This window comes from Alexandromys fortis, unplaced genomic scaffold, assembly GCF_014885135.2.
Source record: "Alexandromys fortis isolate MF-2015 unplaced genomic scaffold, M_Fortis_MF-2015_v1.1 scaffold_51, whole genome shotgun sequence".
In the NCBI taxonomy this organism is placed as follows: Eukaryota; Metazoa; Chordata; class Mammalia; order Rodentia; family Cricetidae; genus Alexandromys; species Alexandromys fortis.
This window is the reverse complement of record NW_026067925.1, coordinates 861,578-877,520: the sequence shown is the minus strand read 5'-3', so window position 1 is coordinate 877,520 and position 15,943 is coordinate 861,578. Positions and strand designations below refer to the sequence as shown.

General features: G+C 42.1%; 1 protein-coding gene across 2 annotated transcripts in view; it reads right to left on the bottom strand.

Annotated features, from left to right (window-relative positions):
• Cd84 (CD84 molecule) overlaps positions 1-15,943 on the bottom strand; it is a 38,556-nt gene that overhangs the window by 14,343 nt on the left and 8,270 nt on the right. For both annotated transcript variants that reach the window (XM_050143104.1, XM_050143103.1), the window contains exon 3: positions 3,010-3,348. In XM_050143104.1, the coding sequence (XP_049999061.1) occupies positions 3,010-3,348 (339 nt within the window). The remainder of the gene's footprint in view (positions 1-3,009; positions 3,349-15,943) is intronic.

Genomic DNA, 15,943 nt, shown 5'->3' with positions numbered 1-15,943 from the left:
CATAGATGGGAGGAGTAAACAGAATAGAATTCTGGGCGGAAGAGGAAGTGAAGTCAGACTCTGCTCTACTCCCAGAGAGACGCCATGCTCAGCTCTCCTGGGTAGACGCAACGATGGATGGAGGCTAGAATCATTAGAAATGGGCTAGTCCAGGTGCGAGAATTAGCCTGTAAGGGCTAGAGTTCAGGGGCCAAGCAGTTCTTTAAATGAATACAGTTTGTGTGTTGTTATTTCGGGCGTGAGCTAGCCAAGCGGCTGGGGTGTTGGGGACGCAGCCCCGCCGCTCTTTATTTCAACAAACATTTCATTTTTTTCATTAACTTTCCCAAAATATTTGTGCTGAAATAGTGATGTTAGTAAAAACTTAGCACAATGTTCTCCAGCTCATGCGCACAGGATGTCACAGAGAATTCAGTAGTTCTAGAATAGTTCTGACTGTGAAGACTCAATTTCTATCAGGGAGATTCCCATCTTCATGTTACTGAATATCATCTCCCAATAAAGGATGTTATACTCATAAAACTAGATATAAAAATCTCATTTTAGTGTGTATTCATTTTCTTTAAATTCTAGAGTATCTTTAATTTCTGTCTTAACCCATTTCCCATTCAATAGAGAGTTGTTCAGCTTTCACGAGTTTGTAAGCTTTCTGTTGCTGTTGATAACCAGCTGTAATCTGTGCTGGCCTGATAGGCTGCATGGGGTTATTTTAATTTTCTTGTATCTATTGGGACTTTCTTTGTGTCTGAGTACATGCTCAGTTTTGGACAATGTTCCATGAGGTGCAGAGAAGAAAGGTATATTCTTTTGTGTTTGGGTGAAATGTTCTGTAAATATCTGTTAGATCCCTTTGGTTTATAGCATCAGGTAGCTCCAGCATTTCTCTGATTAGTTTTTGTCTGGATGACCCATCTATTAGTGAGGGTTGGGTATTGAGGTTTCCCATTATCAATGTGTGAGGGTCAATATGTGATTTAAGCTGTAGTAGTGTTTCTTTACAAACATGGGTACCCTTATGTTCAGGTCTTGAAGAGTTTTATTTGTTTTTTCCACTGTTTGTGATTTCATGGATTTCTTTAAGGGATTTATTAATTTTTTTCTTTGAGGACTGCTATCTTCTCCTCCAGCCTTCCTTTCCCCAATTCATCCCACTATCCCAGTCTCCAACAGGAGTTCCAGAAAACACCAGCAGGCATTCCCTGCAAACACACCAGTTGAGCAGGCCAGGGAAACAGGTAAGCCAACTGAAGACCTTCACCAGTACCCCCTCTCCTCCAAACCCAATGCCCCAGTCTCATCGCTAGCTCTGCAGCAGAACACCTGCTGCAGCCTTCCTTCTAACCTCCCACCACCCACATCTCTGTGGAGCCCACAGTTCTTTCCTCCCATCCTCCCTCTCCCCACCTGTTGCTTTATCCTAGCTCCAAACTCCAGCAGGCACTCCCTGCTAATCCATAGACCGCTTCTGCCAGGGAAGCACATAGGCTGTCTGTAGATCTTCCCCTCTCCTCTGTTCACCTAGATCCAGCCCCCCCCCCCCAGTTATATCCCCAGTGTTATAGCAGACCCTCTGCTGTGACCCCTCTCCACTGTCTCCCCCGATTCCAAGGAGATGAAATAAGCAGGTGCTGGTTGAACAATCTCCCTTCCTCTTTCCTGTGGACCCCTTCAGATCCCTATCCCATTCCAGGCCCTAAGTGTCAGCTCCCAATACCCAGAAACACATTTTACCTGAAACGTTCAGTAGCCACAACTATCAGGTCCAAAGAAAATTTTCTACTAGACAACACATATCCATCACACTCTCTGAAAATTCAGAAAGGAAACAGAAGCTAAGGAGCAAAACACCCATCCAACAAAGACAAATCCCTAGATCAGCACCTAGACCTATAATCATCCCTATCACCTAGATACCTAGACACCAGCATGAAAACACAGTCAATAACAGGCAGGGCAATCTGACTCCACTGTAGCCAGGCAACCCTACCACAGCGGGCCTTGACTATTCCAACATAGCTGAAGCCCATGAAAAAGACCATATTTACCTATTTTCAGAGAGACTTTGTGTGTGTGTGTGTGTGTGTGTGTGTGTGTGTGTGCCCGCGTGTGTGCGCACGTGCGTGTGAGTGTGTGTGTGTGGTGGGTATTGGTGTAGACATAGTGGTGAAAACCACAGTCTGAATTTCACTTTCTCAGTAGGAACAGAGATGCTATCTGTACAAGCTGCTCGGCAGAGAAAACCAGAGTCAGGGCTGACGGTTCTCCACTCTTCTGAGCTGAGACAAGGCAATCTTGGGATGCTACACTGAATTAACTGCCTTGATTGTGATACCTACACATATGATTAAATTCTATAGGACTACAAGGGATTCCATTCCTGACTAAGTGCTGATACAAGCTGGAGCCTCCTAAGTAAGCTCTGCAGACCACACTAACATCAATTTCCTGTTTTGCGCTTGCACACCCAGCTGCAGTTTTGTAAGTATTAACATGTACAGGAGGAGAGTTCAACCAGCATCTGCTTATTGCATCTCCAAGGGGAGACAGTGGAGAGAGGTCACCCCAGAGGTCCCATAGCACAGGAGATGAGACTGAGAGTTGGATCTAGAGGAACAGAACAGGGGAAGTGAAGGACACACAGCACCTCCTTTTGTGGTTCTTTGCACTTTCCCATGCATCCTGCAATTATTTTGAAACAAGAAGCTTTTAAAAGACCACTTTGCAGGTGGCATCTTACTAGATTATTATAATAACTCTTGCAAATTAAATAATATGATTGTTGGCATTTTATAAGAAAGGGAAATGAAGATCCAAGGACAAATTCTGCTGGAAAAACAATATAGCTGAAGTCTGTGCTGTCTAGCACTAAAGTTAGACCTTTGGAAGTGCTGACATGCTTATACAGTTGTATGAAAAGAGTTAGGGAACCATTCTCAGAAATATGGTGTGCTTTATGCCAGAAACTCCAAAGCAAAAGGAAATTTCGCCCTTTGTCCTCCCATAACTTACGGTAAATATGAAGATGGTAGTGTTTTGTGATGGTGGGGGTATTCTCTATATTTATGTCTGCTTTGTAAGTTCCTGCATCTTCCGTTCTCAGGTTTTTAATGATTAGGTCATAGTTCTGTTTTATGACATCTATTCGTCCTTCATAAGCCGCCTGGGTCACAATAACATCAGGTGGTTCTCCTTGGAGTCTTGGTTTGACAAAAGCAACGGATGATTTAGAAGTCCAGGCAATGTTCTTAACATTCTGTGGCTCTTGAATATTTAAGGAGAAAGTAACTGACTCCCCAAGAATTCCATCCACCAGGTGTGAATCTGCATCTCTTCCTGCTGCTTCAGACCCTGAGGATATAAATAGAAAACAGTAACCATCAGACTGTTGAACCTCTTTGTGTTCCTTCTCTGTCTTGAGTATCACTGAGGAACTTACTCAGACACTTGCTCATCCTGTGTCTTGACGATGTCTTCTTTCATTCTAGGTATGTTTTTCTTCTTCTTCTTTTTTTTTTTTCGAGACTGTGTGTGTGTGTGTGTGTGTGTGTGTGTAGTCCTGGCTGTCCTTAAACTAGCTATGTAGCCCAGGCTGGCCTTAATCTCAGAGAGATCCACCCGTCTCTGCCTCTCAAGTGCTGGAATTAAAGGCGTACAACACCACTGGCCAGCTTACTCTAGGTATGTTTAATATACTATGACAAGCAAAATTTAATTAAACATTTGCAATGTTGTCTGAAACAAAACTGTCCCTGAATGAATACATGTGTTCATTCATAAATGGATGAATGAAGAAATGAACTTAGCCTATTTGGTAAGCTGCTTCCAAAGAGCCCAACACAAGAGCGAATTTTAATACTTCCCCCTGTTAAGTAGTTAAACAGGTATTGTGGGTCATATGCTCTATGGAGGTTGGGAAGATAGAAGTGAACAGAAAAGATACCCCCAAAACCGTCAACTTAGGGAATAATTTTGTCAGAACCTGGAAGAACTCTTTGCATTTATCTTCCAAGGATAAAAGAAAAAAATGTAACATATTTTTGAAGACCACAGTAAAAAACAAAAAGCAAACAAACAAAGCAGTGACTCACATACTCCAGGAACTGTCCCCAACTCTTCTACTACTGGGTAGAAGGATCAGAAAAGGGACACACTTGATATCTTGGATCTAATGAAGGTTTCTGCCCTTTTTCCCTTGAATGCCTCCTAGTCTTCAGAATTTATGCATCTATTATAAAGCAGTAGTAACATGTTTTAATATAGCAGCCCTGTTACTGTGGCTTCTTTAATGATCAGGAGTGTTTGAGATTGGCCGGGAAGTATGTGATAATGAAGTATGTGATAATGTCTATGACATGGGAACTGACCAGTCACGAATCACGAATGACTAGCTGGGCTGTTTTGATGTGAACTGGTTATGTGCAGACCCCAAAGGTCAATTCATGTTTCTCACATAGGTGGATTCAGGTTAACCCTAAAGCTGACACAGGGCTTGGTATACAGAGGGTCTGTTGTGAACGCAAGTCACTAAAATGAAAGGATTTCTCAGCATGGTGGGGCTCTCACTCTGGCCCCCTTTGCCCTTCAGTTCAGTAGCTACTGCAGGAGCCCAGGACTGCTAAGATGAACCTCTTTCCTTTTGGGTCAGTGGAAGGTTTGCCCTAAGGAGGAAATACTGGTAACTTAGTTGGGATGGGCAAGCCAAGTCAACATGTTTCAGGGCACTACAGCAAGTAAGGGTGGGAGAGGAGGAAAGTAGGGACACTTACCTACCAACATTTTTTAAGTGCTAACCACCCATCCATGCTGTTAGGAGCACAGGGATAATAGGATACTGCTATAGCCCTGAGGAACCCACAGAATATAAGAGGAAACATGATGGGTGCCAAATGGAACGGGTGACAGGAAGAAAACATAAAGTTAGGCTAATGCTGTCTGTAGCAGCCACACTTTGCAGAAATCCAAAACATCAATTGTCCCACTGGGCTGGTAGGGTTCACAGAGGGCACCTGGAATATCCTAGCTTGTGTCTCAAGTGTAGCATGCCAGAGGCCAAGCTTAAAGGATTCTGAACTTGTTTTCTGGTGCTGTGTGACTTCCAAATGCTTAACACATTTCAAACAGAGAGCCCCAAATTTTCTCTACACTGGGTCCTGCAAATGCCATAGCCAACCCCTGTCTCAGATTGCTTACATGTTTCAAGGCTTTTTTGAATGGAGGTCCTATGGATGAGCTGCCGTTCTCGTCTTCTGGTTTAAGTTAGGCATGAGATGAACCAGATACGGGATATCTAATACTGGCTATGTTCTATGTCAGAGCCCACGGATGTGGATCTGTTCCACCTTGACCAAAGGTCAGAGAGTTCAGTTATATTCTTGCTCCTTCGTGACAAGGAGGTTTGAAACAGGGTGTGGCTACCTACAGGATGCTTGGCATATGGTGTGGTTGCTGCATGTCCTACCTAAACAACAGAATACTTAACTCAGGATATAGATGCTTGATGTTTCAGGTATTGAAGAGGTAGTTACTCTGTTTGTTTTTGTATCATGGTAAAGTAGTCTTTTGCCTTCTCTCCCCCTCCACTCCCTTTGGATTGGATTATATAAAGCATATGAAAAATAAACACGGGGAATTCAGTATTCACTGGGTTGCCCTCCAGACTCTATTGTGGATCTTTGTATATTTCTTTTTAATCTCTGTTTTTTTCCATCTGACATTTCTGATCCACATGTTCCTATCTTTGAATATATGAACCCGTCGAAGCTGGACCCCAACAACTCTATCAGTATCTTCTGGAAATGTGGAGGCCATTTGCTAATGCTGAGAACTTCTTGGTGGTAAAGCAGTTGTGCCACCACAAGCATTTGAATGTGGTGTCGGTGTTCAGCTACGTTCCACTCCCCACAGGAGTCATTCAGGAAATGATGGTGGGCTATCAAAGAGCAATCAAGCAGGAAGAGCAATGCTAGGTGATGCTGCAGGGGAAATACTGCAGCTTTTTTGCACTGCTGATATGGTTGCAAGAACCTTGAGCTCGCTGAGAAAAAGCATAGAGTTTGAATAGGTGTGAAATAAATTTTCTGCTGCTTTCAAAGGCACACAACTGCTCTGGGAGAGGTAGCTTTGAGACGATAGCACATAGCTGAAAAACACACGAGACAGGCTCCAGACTGGGCATCTACTTCCAAACTGGGAAAGCTCAATAAAGTTACAAAACCTTTTGTAGTCTAGAATAGTGTAACATTGGCCCCAATCTCCTCAGTGAGCAGCAACCGGTGTAATGTGAGCAGAAGCGCTTTGTTAACTGCCAGAGTGAAACTAATATGAATTATTCCTGGTGTTGATCTTGACCAATTGGTATGTATATTTTAAAGATTGCATGGCCCTTCTCTGTGACAACTCAGTGATGCTGAGGCCATATTGGACTCCCCCGCTTTAGAGCAGATTTATGGGATAATTCAAGTAAAGCCCAACTGGGTGCTTTTAAGTGCTCTACTTGGTGGATCTCAATCTGCCCTTAAAATACTTCGGTTTTTAAAGAAAGAAAATTTCTGCCAATAAACTCCAATATTTATTTTTCTACATGCTGCAGAGACTCAAATATTATGCTATTACCAGAAGGAATCTCAGCAAAATCCAATTTCGGAGAGCACTTGTGGCACAAAAATGTCTTGAAAAGGGGTTGAAATTTGCATGTCATATGTGAGGCCCTAAGTTTGAGCCTCAGGGGAATTAATACCAAGTTGGGGTAATAATACACATGTATATAACTTTCCTTTGTAGTATGAAGTAGGAAATGTCAGGTGAATGAATGACACCCATCAATGGTAATTTCAGTCAAATTTCAAAAAGAGAAAGAATACTTTGAACTATAGCTGTTAGAAAAACATATTGAAAGAAGGATTCTCTAGGTAGTGGAAGAAAAGGAGTCTCAGGTCTTTGGGTTCTAAATTCAAGTTCACAAGTTTTGATGCTAATTGAGTCTAGATTTTCATGATGGGGGAGGGAGGGAGAGAGAGAGTACTGGAAAAAATTAGGTTAAGATATGGGAAAATCTTTAATTTGAGTTTATTTAATAGGTAGAGAGATCTAATAAAGTTTTGAGGATTAAGATTAAAATAACGTGTTGGGGTAATTTAAAATAGTAATGATGTATATAAAGAATGAGAAGCTTTGGTAATAGAGGAAACAGATATGCTGTAAAGAAACAAGAGAGAACTTTAAGAGGCAAATGTAGCCATCTGGGCATGAACTGAGGGAGTTATAATAGGAATGGAAAGGAAGGGCTGAGTTTGAGAGATAGTGCAAGGAAGGGCAATGACGAAATAGGCACCTCGTACAATTCACTTGTTTTGCTGTTTGTGGCTTCTAGTTTGTGTCAGTGAAAAACTAAATGTAGAAAACAGAAATGCGGGAAAGATGTCAAATGGAAAAGACAAGGCCAGTGTTAGAACTGTTGACTCTGAGATGAGATTGGACCACCTAAGTAAGAGGTTGGAAGGAAGGATGATAGAAGAAAAGTATGGTCTAGAGGTATTGTTGGATGGAAGAGAGTGGCAACAGAACCTGCTTGCTGTGGGATATTTGCACACTGTGTAAAGATATATTTCTATGATTGATGTAGTAAAAAGGTGAACAACCTATAGCTAGGCAGGAGGTATAGGTGAGATTTTGGGGGAGAAAAAGGAAGAGGAAGAGGATCTGTGCATGCAGGAGATGCCAGGAGACACAAAGAAGATACATGAAGTGCAAGATGGAATACAGATATACACTATGTAATAGAATATAGATTAAAATAAATGGATTAATTTAAGTTATAAAAGCTAGTTAGGAACAAGTCTATGCTATAGGCCAAATTTGCATAATTAATAAAAAGTCTCTGTGTCGGGCTGGAGAGATGGCTCAGTGGTTAAGAGCATTGCTTGCTCTACCAAAGGTCCTGAGTTCAATTCCCGGCAACCACATGGTGGCTCACAACCAATCCTCTTCCAGCCTGCAGACATACACACAGACAGAATATTGTATACATAATAAATAAATAAATATTAAAAAAGTCTCTGTGTCATTATCTGAGAGCTGACTGGCAGGACAGAAAAAGACTCATTACACCTGCTATTTTCCAATATTTGTTCTCTCCTTCATCACAGTGACAGAACCCTTGGTGGTTAAAAGGGCAGATAACCACAAGAATAGGCTACATTATCCTGCTTTCGGCTAGTGAAGTGTCATCATGCCACCGAGTTCAGGCCAATCAAATATGAAATATAAGTAAAGTATTATATATGCCTCCAATGTCTTTTAGGAGAAGAAAAGATGCTCCCTCCATCTCTTTTTCTTTATACTTTATTTTGCCATGGTAGCTGGACCCCTGAGAAATGTCAGGAATCAACGAGAAACCAAGTATTGACGTCAGTGATATAGAAAGATAAAAGTCAGGAACTGTAAGGCTTAGATCTGGAGCTGAGTTTGTGAGAAGTGTCTACAGTAATAGAAGAATTATAAAAAACAACAACAAAGCAAACAAGTAGATCAGATGGCCACTTATCAACAGAGAATCTACTATAGCCTCAAGATGATCAAAAAGGGATTGTCTGTGATACAATGATTCAGAGTGTTCAAGTAGGACGGAAGCTGAAAACATCTCTTAAATTTTATGTCTTTGAAGATGTGGTGGTTTGAAAGAAAACGGCCCCCAAAGGGAGTGGCACTATTCGGAAGTGTGACTTTGCTGGAGGAAGTGTGTCACTGTAGGGGTGGGCCTTGAGATTTCCTATGTTTGAATACCACCCAGTGAGTCCGTCGACTTCCTGTGCCTGCAAGATATAGGACTCTCAGCTCCAGCACCACATCTGCCTCCACTCTGACATGCTCCCCATCATGATGATAATGGACTGAACCTCTGAAACTGTAAGCGAGCTACTCCAATTAAACCTTTTATTTATATGAGTTGCCATGATCATGATGTCTCTTCACAGCAATAAAAACCCTAAGACAGAAGTGTATTGATGCTCTTTGAGAATGGAAGCATGTGAGACAATCCAATGGGAATCCAGATTATCCTGCTGGGGGGAGGTGGAAGGGATGAGGGTTTGAGCTGGGTTGGTTGGTACTCACTTGATGACCACTTTCATTAGGTAGACTACAGGATGGATTGTAAAAACGTCTGTTTCATAAGACACTGTCATCACAGCACACAGAAGATGCTTACAGCATAGTAAACATTTAGTGTTGAAAAACATAAAGTGAAAGATAACCATTCTGATGGCATCACCTCTTCAGTCATGTGGAAGGCGAGAGCAGCTGCTAAGAAGAAGGAGATCAGGGTCAATCTGGCTAGGAAATCTGACAATAATGGATACGTGTTTTAAATTCAGATATATTTGTACCTATTAGTATAATTATGAAAAATTATTGAAACCCTTATCTCCTCATTTCTAGTTGTGGGTAACTATTTGATAATGGATGAAATAGCGCTTAGCACAATATGTGGGTGGTACATATATGTGGTAGTTTCAATTATTTTGGTGGAAAAAGTTTGAGACACAGTCTTATAAGCCGGCAGGAGGTTGATGAAGCAGATCAAATGGTTGTGGAAACCTTGGGGTCCAAGTCAAGAGGTGTTCTACAGCTACATCATAGCTGACCGGTCTCAGTTTCAAACTCCCGTAGAGCGGACTGACCACAAACGGGAAGAGTGAGAGGCAGACTATGCTTCCAAAGAAGAGACAAGGGCCAGGAGAGGCTACACTGGTGAGGTTTGAGTGATGTGTGTTCAGATTCCATTGTGACAGAAGCTGCAACATGAATCAAAGGAGGACAGATTTGTTTTGACTCACAGTTCATAGATTTTAGTTCATAGCTACTTAGCTCCACTGCTATAAGCTGAGGCAAGTTAGACTATCACAGCAAGGAGCATGCTAGAGACTAGCTTTTTTCCTCATGGTTCCCAGTAATCAGAGAAAGAATAGATGAGTCGGGAAACAAGGTCTCCCTTTCTAGGGGATAACTTCCAGTAATCAATGTCTCTTTATTAGACCCCGTCTCCTAGTTTCTCTCACTTCTTAATACCATCATCAGGTTTTGAATATATCAAAGGATTGACCCACTGGTGAAGTTAGAACCCTTGTAATATGATCACTTCTCCAAACCCAGCAGATTAAAACTAAGCCTTTAACATATGGGGTTTGGGGGCTGGAGGAGAGGCAGATATTTCGTATTCATACTCAACACATGGTAAAAGTCTGTGGTGACCCTTTAGATAGCTCTGAGGAGGAGGAAATCTAGAGTAGAGATCATGGACCACACAGCATGGATGGGGTACTGTGGGCAGACTCTGCGAAAGGGAGCCTGCCTCTCTGTCTTTAGGCTGGAGTACTTCTTCCGGAGGGACAGATTAGGCCACGGGTTAGCCAACGACCTGTGTTTAGCTGGATGATGTCTTCTGTGCTTGTGGGTGGACTCCACAAACACACATTCCATGAATAAGTAGCTGCCCAAAGCTGCCACTGGAAGGAGACAACAGGAATGGTGGGAAAAGACATTTGAAAAAGAATAAAGAAACAGAAAAAGAGTCAGAAAACCATCTGGGGTTGAGAACTTGATGAGCTAGCCTATCTTTAACTGGACAGAGGGAAATGCGTTGTGGCGCTTCTTAGGTTCTATGAAGAGCACACACCATGTCCTCTGGGCTTGTGAAACCACTTAGTCTCCTTTCACGGACTTCACCATCATCTAGATCCTGCCAGAATCTGCCAGCCTTTCTCTCTCCCTGACAGCTGTACAGGCCAGGAGTGCTTCACCTTGGCACGTATGTCTGCTCCGTTCCCTTTCATGCCAGACACTCCCACATGCCTTTGTCTTGTGTAGGTCTTGCTTCTAACATCCGCCCATCAGAGAGAGCTTTCCTGACTGTCACCACTCCAAAAGCATTGGGACCTGGAGAATGGAGCCTAAGAACGAGGTAGACTAAAGTCTCATACAATAGCCAACTTTAGAGCCTCAGATAATATTTTAGTCATTAAGCAAGGTCATCCTGTAGGCCAAGTTTGTAAGGTTCAAGCTGTATACAATCATAAGGACAAGCTGTGCTTGGCTGAGTAACCACAGTAAGTGCAGTGGTCATTGGAACCAAATCCACTCCCATTTGCTGCACCTAGGAGGGGCACAAGAGCACTTTCCAAGAACAGTTCTGTGCTTTGGAGGACGGAGGTCACAAGACTCTTGTTCTCTTCCCTTGGAGTTTTCTCACAAGCACTAATAATTTCCCTCACATAGCTCACCATGGACTGTGTTCTGACACCAGAGCACCAATGCTAAAGCCGCCCACTCTTTGTGTTTTCTTTTTGTGCCAGACAACACTACTTAAAGTTTCAAATATGTGTATTAATTTATCATTCCCCCATTTCCCTGAATTCAGCCTACTTGACTGAAGAGTCTTTCTTTTCATCACTAATGTTTCATCCAGTGGATGGTCTTTAAAGTATTTCTTGGGGGTGGGGGTGGGGTAGAGAATGAACACGAATACCTTTTCTTGCTGTGAGACAATCACTCTCTCTATTTAGCAATAGAAATATGAAATAAAACAAATAAACAACAAAAGAGAAAATTCAACAGCAAAACTAAAAATGAGGGCCCAAGAGAACTCTTCACGGGTGTCTGGGTCTTGGTCAGAGTTCAAACTGATTAATGAGACGGGACAGTCAGCAAATTGTCGCTTCCTTCTACTGGAGTATCTGCTCTGTTTGAAAAGAAAATCCACAGGAATCTACAGAATGGGGACTCACAACATAGCAACAGTGCCTCAAACTGCAGATCAAGAAACATGATCCATGCCAGACTCTATTGCTTGTTACACTCAGTCCGTTATGATCCACAAGGAAGGAGAGAAACAACACTTATGGGCTCTAAAGACTTTAATAATACGTCACTACCTAAGCAGGTCACTGACCAATCAGGGCTTCAGAACAGAGACTCGTGAGCCTGGTCGCTCCTGGCAGCCCTGAACAGGGCCAGAAGCAGGGGTTATAAGAACAAAATTCACAAACTTTTGTTGCCAAGTTACAGACATGATTTTCACAATCAGATGAAAGATTAGGGACTTTCCTTGCGTGCTCCATCACTGTCAACTGACACAAAATGAGAGTTTTTCAGTCCAACCAATCAGATGCATTTGTGTGTGTGTGTGTGTTTTTTCTTTTATTAGGAACAGCCATAATGTTTTGAGAGAACTAAGGGACCTGCCAGACTACTCTGTTGTCTAAGGAGGAGGTTGGTCAGCCTTTGGAAAGTTCACAGCTCTTCTAGGGCTTGCCTAGTCTACATGTTACCCTACAGGTAAAACGGAGTCTGAAGTAAAAATGGCAGTACTTAGGCCAAGGTGCTTTTGCCTGCTCCCTTCATTGCTGACAAGCTAGACATCCAAGAATGTACTGAACCAGCTAAGCCTCAGGATCCTAGCTGATGAATGAAACTAAGAAGAGCTGTCACTTTGAGTCACACTGAGGGCTAGATGATCTAGTGACAGGTCTCTCCAGTTTCTGTACCAATGGAGAAGGATTTAGAGACCCTCAGGAAATCTTGCCTTGAGGCGCATCCTTGGCCTGCCCCTTTGTAAGTCACTGTTGACCTGCCTTTAAGGCTGAGACTACCTGGCTGTGACTACTGGTGTTAGGGGATACTAGCCATCAGTCCTCCATGCCTCTGTTTCCTCAGATTTCACTGGAAATAATACTGACCTCATAAAATTGTCGCAAGATGCTTTGCTGATGCTCATGGGAGGCCTGCCCCTTTCTGAGCAAATACAGAGGAAGGAGGAGTGGGTTGAAGGATAGGAAGAGAGGAAGAAGTGGGAGGAGAGGAGAGGGGAAGCTGCAGTGGGGACGTAAGAGAAATAAATTAATAAAAAGCATTATGAGAGCTAAATAAGCTAACATCTGTGGGCTGGCATATCCTGACCACTGCATTGTTTCTTAAATACAAAACAAATAAGAGGCCGGAGAGATGACTCAGCCTGTCAAGCAATTGCTTTGTAAGCATGAGGACCTGAATTCAGATCTCCAGTACACATCTGTAACTCTAGCCCCATGGGGATGGGGGGTGGAATGAGGAAGAGCCAGGCAGATTCCTGGAAACTCATTGGTCATCCAACCTCGCTGAATCAGTGAACTCCAGGTTCAATTAGAGAAACTATCTTAAAAAATAAGGGCGAGAGCACTGAAAAAAGACATTGTATGTTGACCTCTGACCTCCTCATGCAGGGGCACACATATGCACCTGTGTGTACATGGGCATATACCACACATATACACAGCACACACTCATTCATAAATATCTCTCAAACAAATAACATTGTTGAAGGGACTAAATACTTTATACTACTCTAAAGGAAAGAAAAAGGTTGGGACATCAGGGTGAGGCAGAGGGTATGTTAGAGAGGAACTAGGGACAGTTGAATTATTGCTTAACAATCACTCCTACCCTTTGTTTCCTCATGGCCCTTTAAATAAACATTTCTTGTTCTTGTTTGGGAGCTGGGGCAGGAATTAAACTATCCTTTTTTGATCTCCATCCCAGAGTTAGCAGTGTGGCTAGAAGGTCCCTCCATATTTGAGAACTGGGAGGACAAACAGACATAGCTTGAGTATGCAACACTCCAATAAGAGTCAGTTATATTAGCCAAAATAAGTCAAGAGATGCTGACAGCAATGAGGAAGGAAAGGGCAGGCCAACAGAAGTCCTATGTCACTCTCCCCATAATTACAGAAATTCTTAGGTCACAGCTGTGTTTTTAAAAAGCAACCTACAACCCTCTACAGCAGTATACCATTTTTCTAGACATTTTTATTTTATGTCATCTTAATAAGACTTAGGTTATTCTGAATCAATACTTTAAAACTCGAAATAAAACACCAACTCTGAAACAGAGGTGGGAACGTGGTCATCCAGTGCTTTACTAGTGTTGCTCCTCTTAGAAAACACTTAAACTTTGATTAAAACAAAATTCCTCACTGTTTGACTTCTAAGTATCTCTGTATCAACACTTTCATCTGAAAATGGACTTATTAATAAGTACAATCCATCTTATGGAGTATCATGGGATTGGACAAAGTAATATTGTAGAGAACTTAGAATTATGTCAGGTGTATAGTGATTGTTTCATACATGGTTAATCATTGCTTTCATTGATGGGAGATAGGAGAAAAATCAAAGGGGAAGGGCTGAGTGGATAGATGCAAAAATGGGAGGAGGATGGAAAATAATCAAACCAACATAGGAAAGACTTAATAGAGAGAATGAACAAGGAGCCAGTGGCGGACTTTTCTGTCTTCTGTCCCTGGAGGCTAAGTCGCTGTAGGACACATGGATAATCAGTCACAGAGTTCACAAAACCACGAGAAGTTGACTGTAAGTCTTGCTTTGGAGAAGACTTTTCCAGCACAAAGTAGTCATGAGCTCACTGTCTCCAACTTCCTTATCCTGTGATGTCAGAGAAGAATGCAGGTTTCTATATGTAGTTCTCCTTCGCTTCTTGGCTGTTTCCCTGCTCCAGTTGCTGGGGGAGGGGCAGAAAAGCTGTGTTGGTCTCCATGCCCAGCACTGAATAGAAGGGACCACTCACTCCACCAAGGGTAGCAGCAGGAGGACTCTAGAGCATATTGTATCCTTCGGAAGTATCTATGAAATAACTCTAGGTACACTTAGAGTGATCCATATGTTTGACTTCTTTAAAAACAAGACCTCACTCCCTGTTTTGAGCATATCTGACAAAACGAATATCTCGTCCCTGGTTTCCTTTTTAATATCCCACTAGCCTGTACTCAAGCTCCAACTGCTACTGTTTTGTTGTTTAGCTTCCTTAGACCATCCCACAAACAACTAACAGAACCAGTACCCTTCTTAATAAAGCATGAAACACAAATGTGAAACACAGCTCCAGAATCAGCTAACATATACCTGTTTTTGAGATAGGATTTCACTCTGTATAGAGGACTGACCTGGAACTCACTATGTAGACTAGAATGGTCTGGAATTCCCCTGCCTCTGTCTCCCAAATGCCAAGATTAAAGGTATATACCACTACACTTGGCTATTATTTTCAAGTACTTACTACATTCAGACAAGCACACACACACACACACACACACACACACACACACACACACCATCACCATCACCACCAAAACAATAGGAATCAACAATCATTTGTCATTGATATCTCTCAATATCAACGATCTCAATTCCCCAATAAAAAGACACAGACTAACAGAATGGATGTGAAAATAAGATCCATCCTTCTGTTACAACCCAAAAACACATCTCAACATCAAAGATAGATGTTATTTCAGAGTAAAGGAATGGAAAAAGATATTCAAAGCAGATGGACCTAAGAAACAAGCTGGTGTAGCCATTTTGGTATCTGAAAAAATAGACTTCAAACTAAAACTAATCAAAAGAGAAGGGAAGGACACCAAGAGGACATTGAAAATGTTAACATCTATGCCCAAACATAAGGGTACTCAGGTTTGTAAAAGAAACACTACTACAGCTTAAATCACATATTGATCCTCCCACACTGATAGTGGGAGACCTCAGTACCCCATTCTCACCAATGGACAGGCCAACCAGACAAAAAAACTAATCAGAGAAATGCTGGCATGAACAGACTTTATAAACTAAATGTACTTAACAGATATTTACAAAACATTTCACCCAAAAGCAAAAGATTATGCTTTCTCTGCACCTCATGAAACCTTCTCCAAAATGACCACATACTCAGATAAAAAGCAAGCTCCAGTAGATAACAAGAAAACTGAAATAACTTCCTGCATCCTATCAGATCACAGATTAAAGTCAGCTACCAAAACCAACAGCCACAACAGAAAGCTTATAAACTCATGGAAACCGAACAACTGTCTACTGAATGAAAAACAGACCAAGACAGAAATTA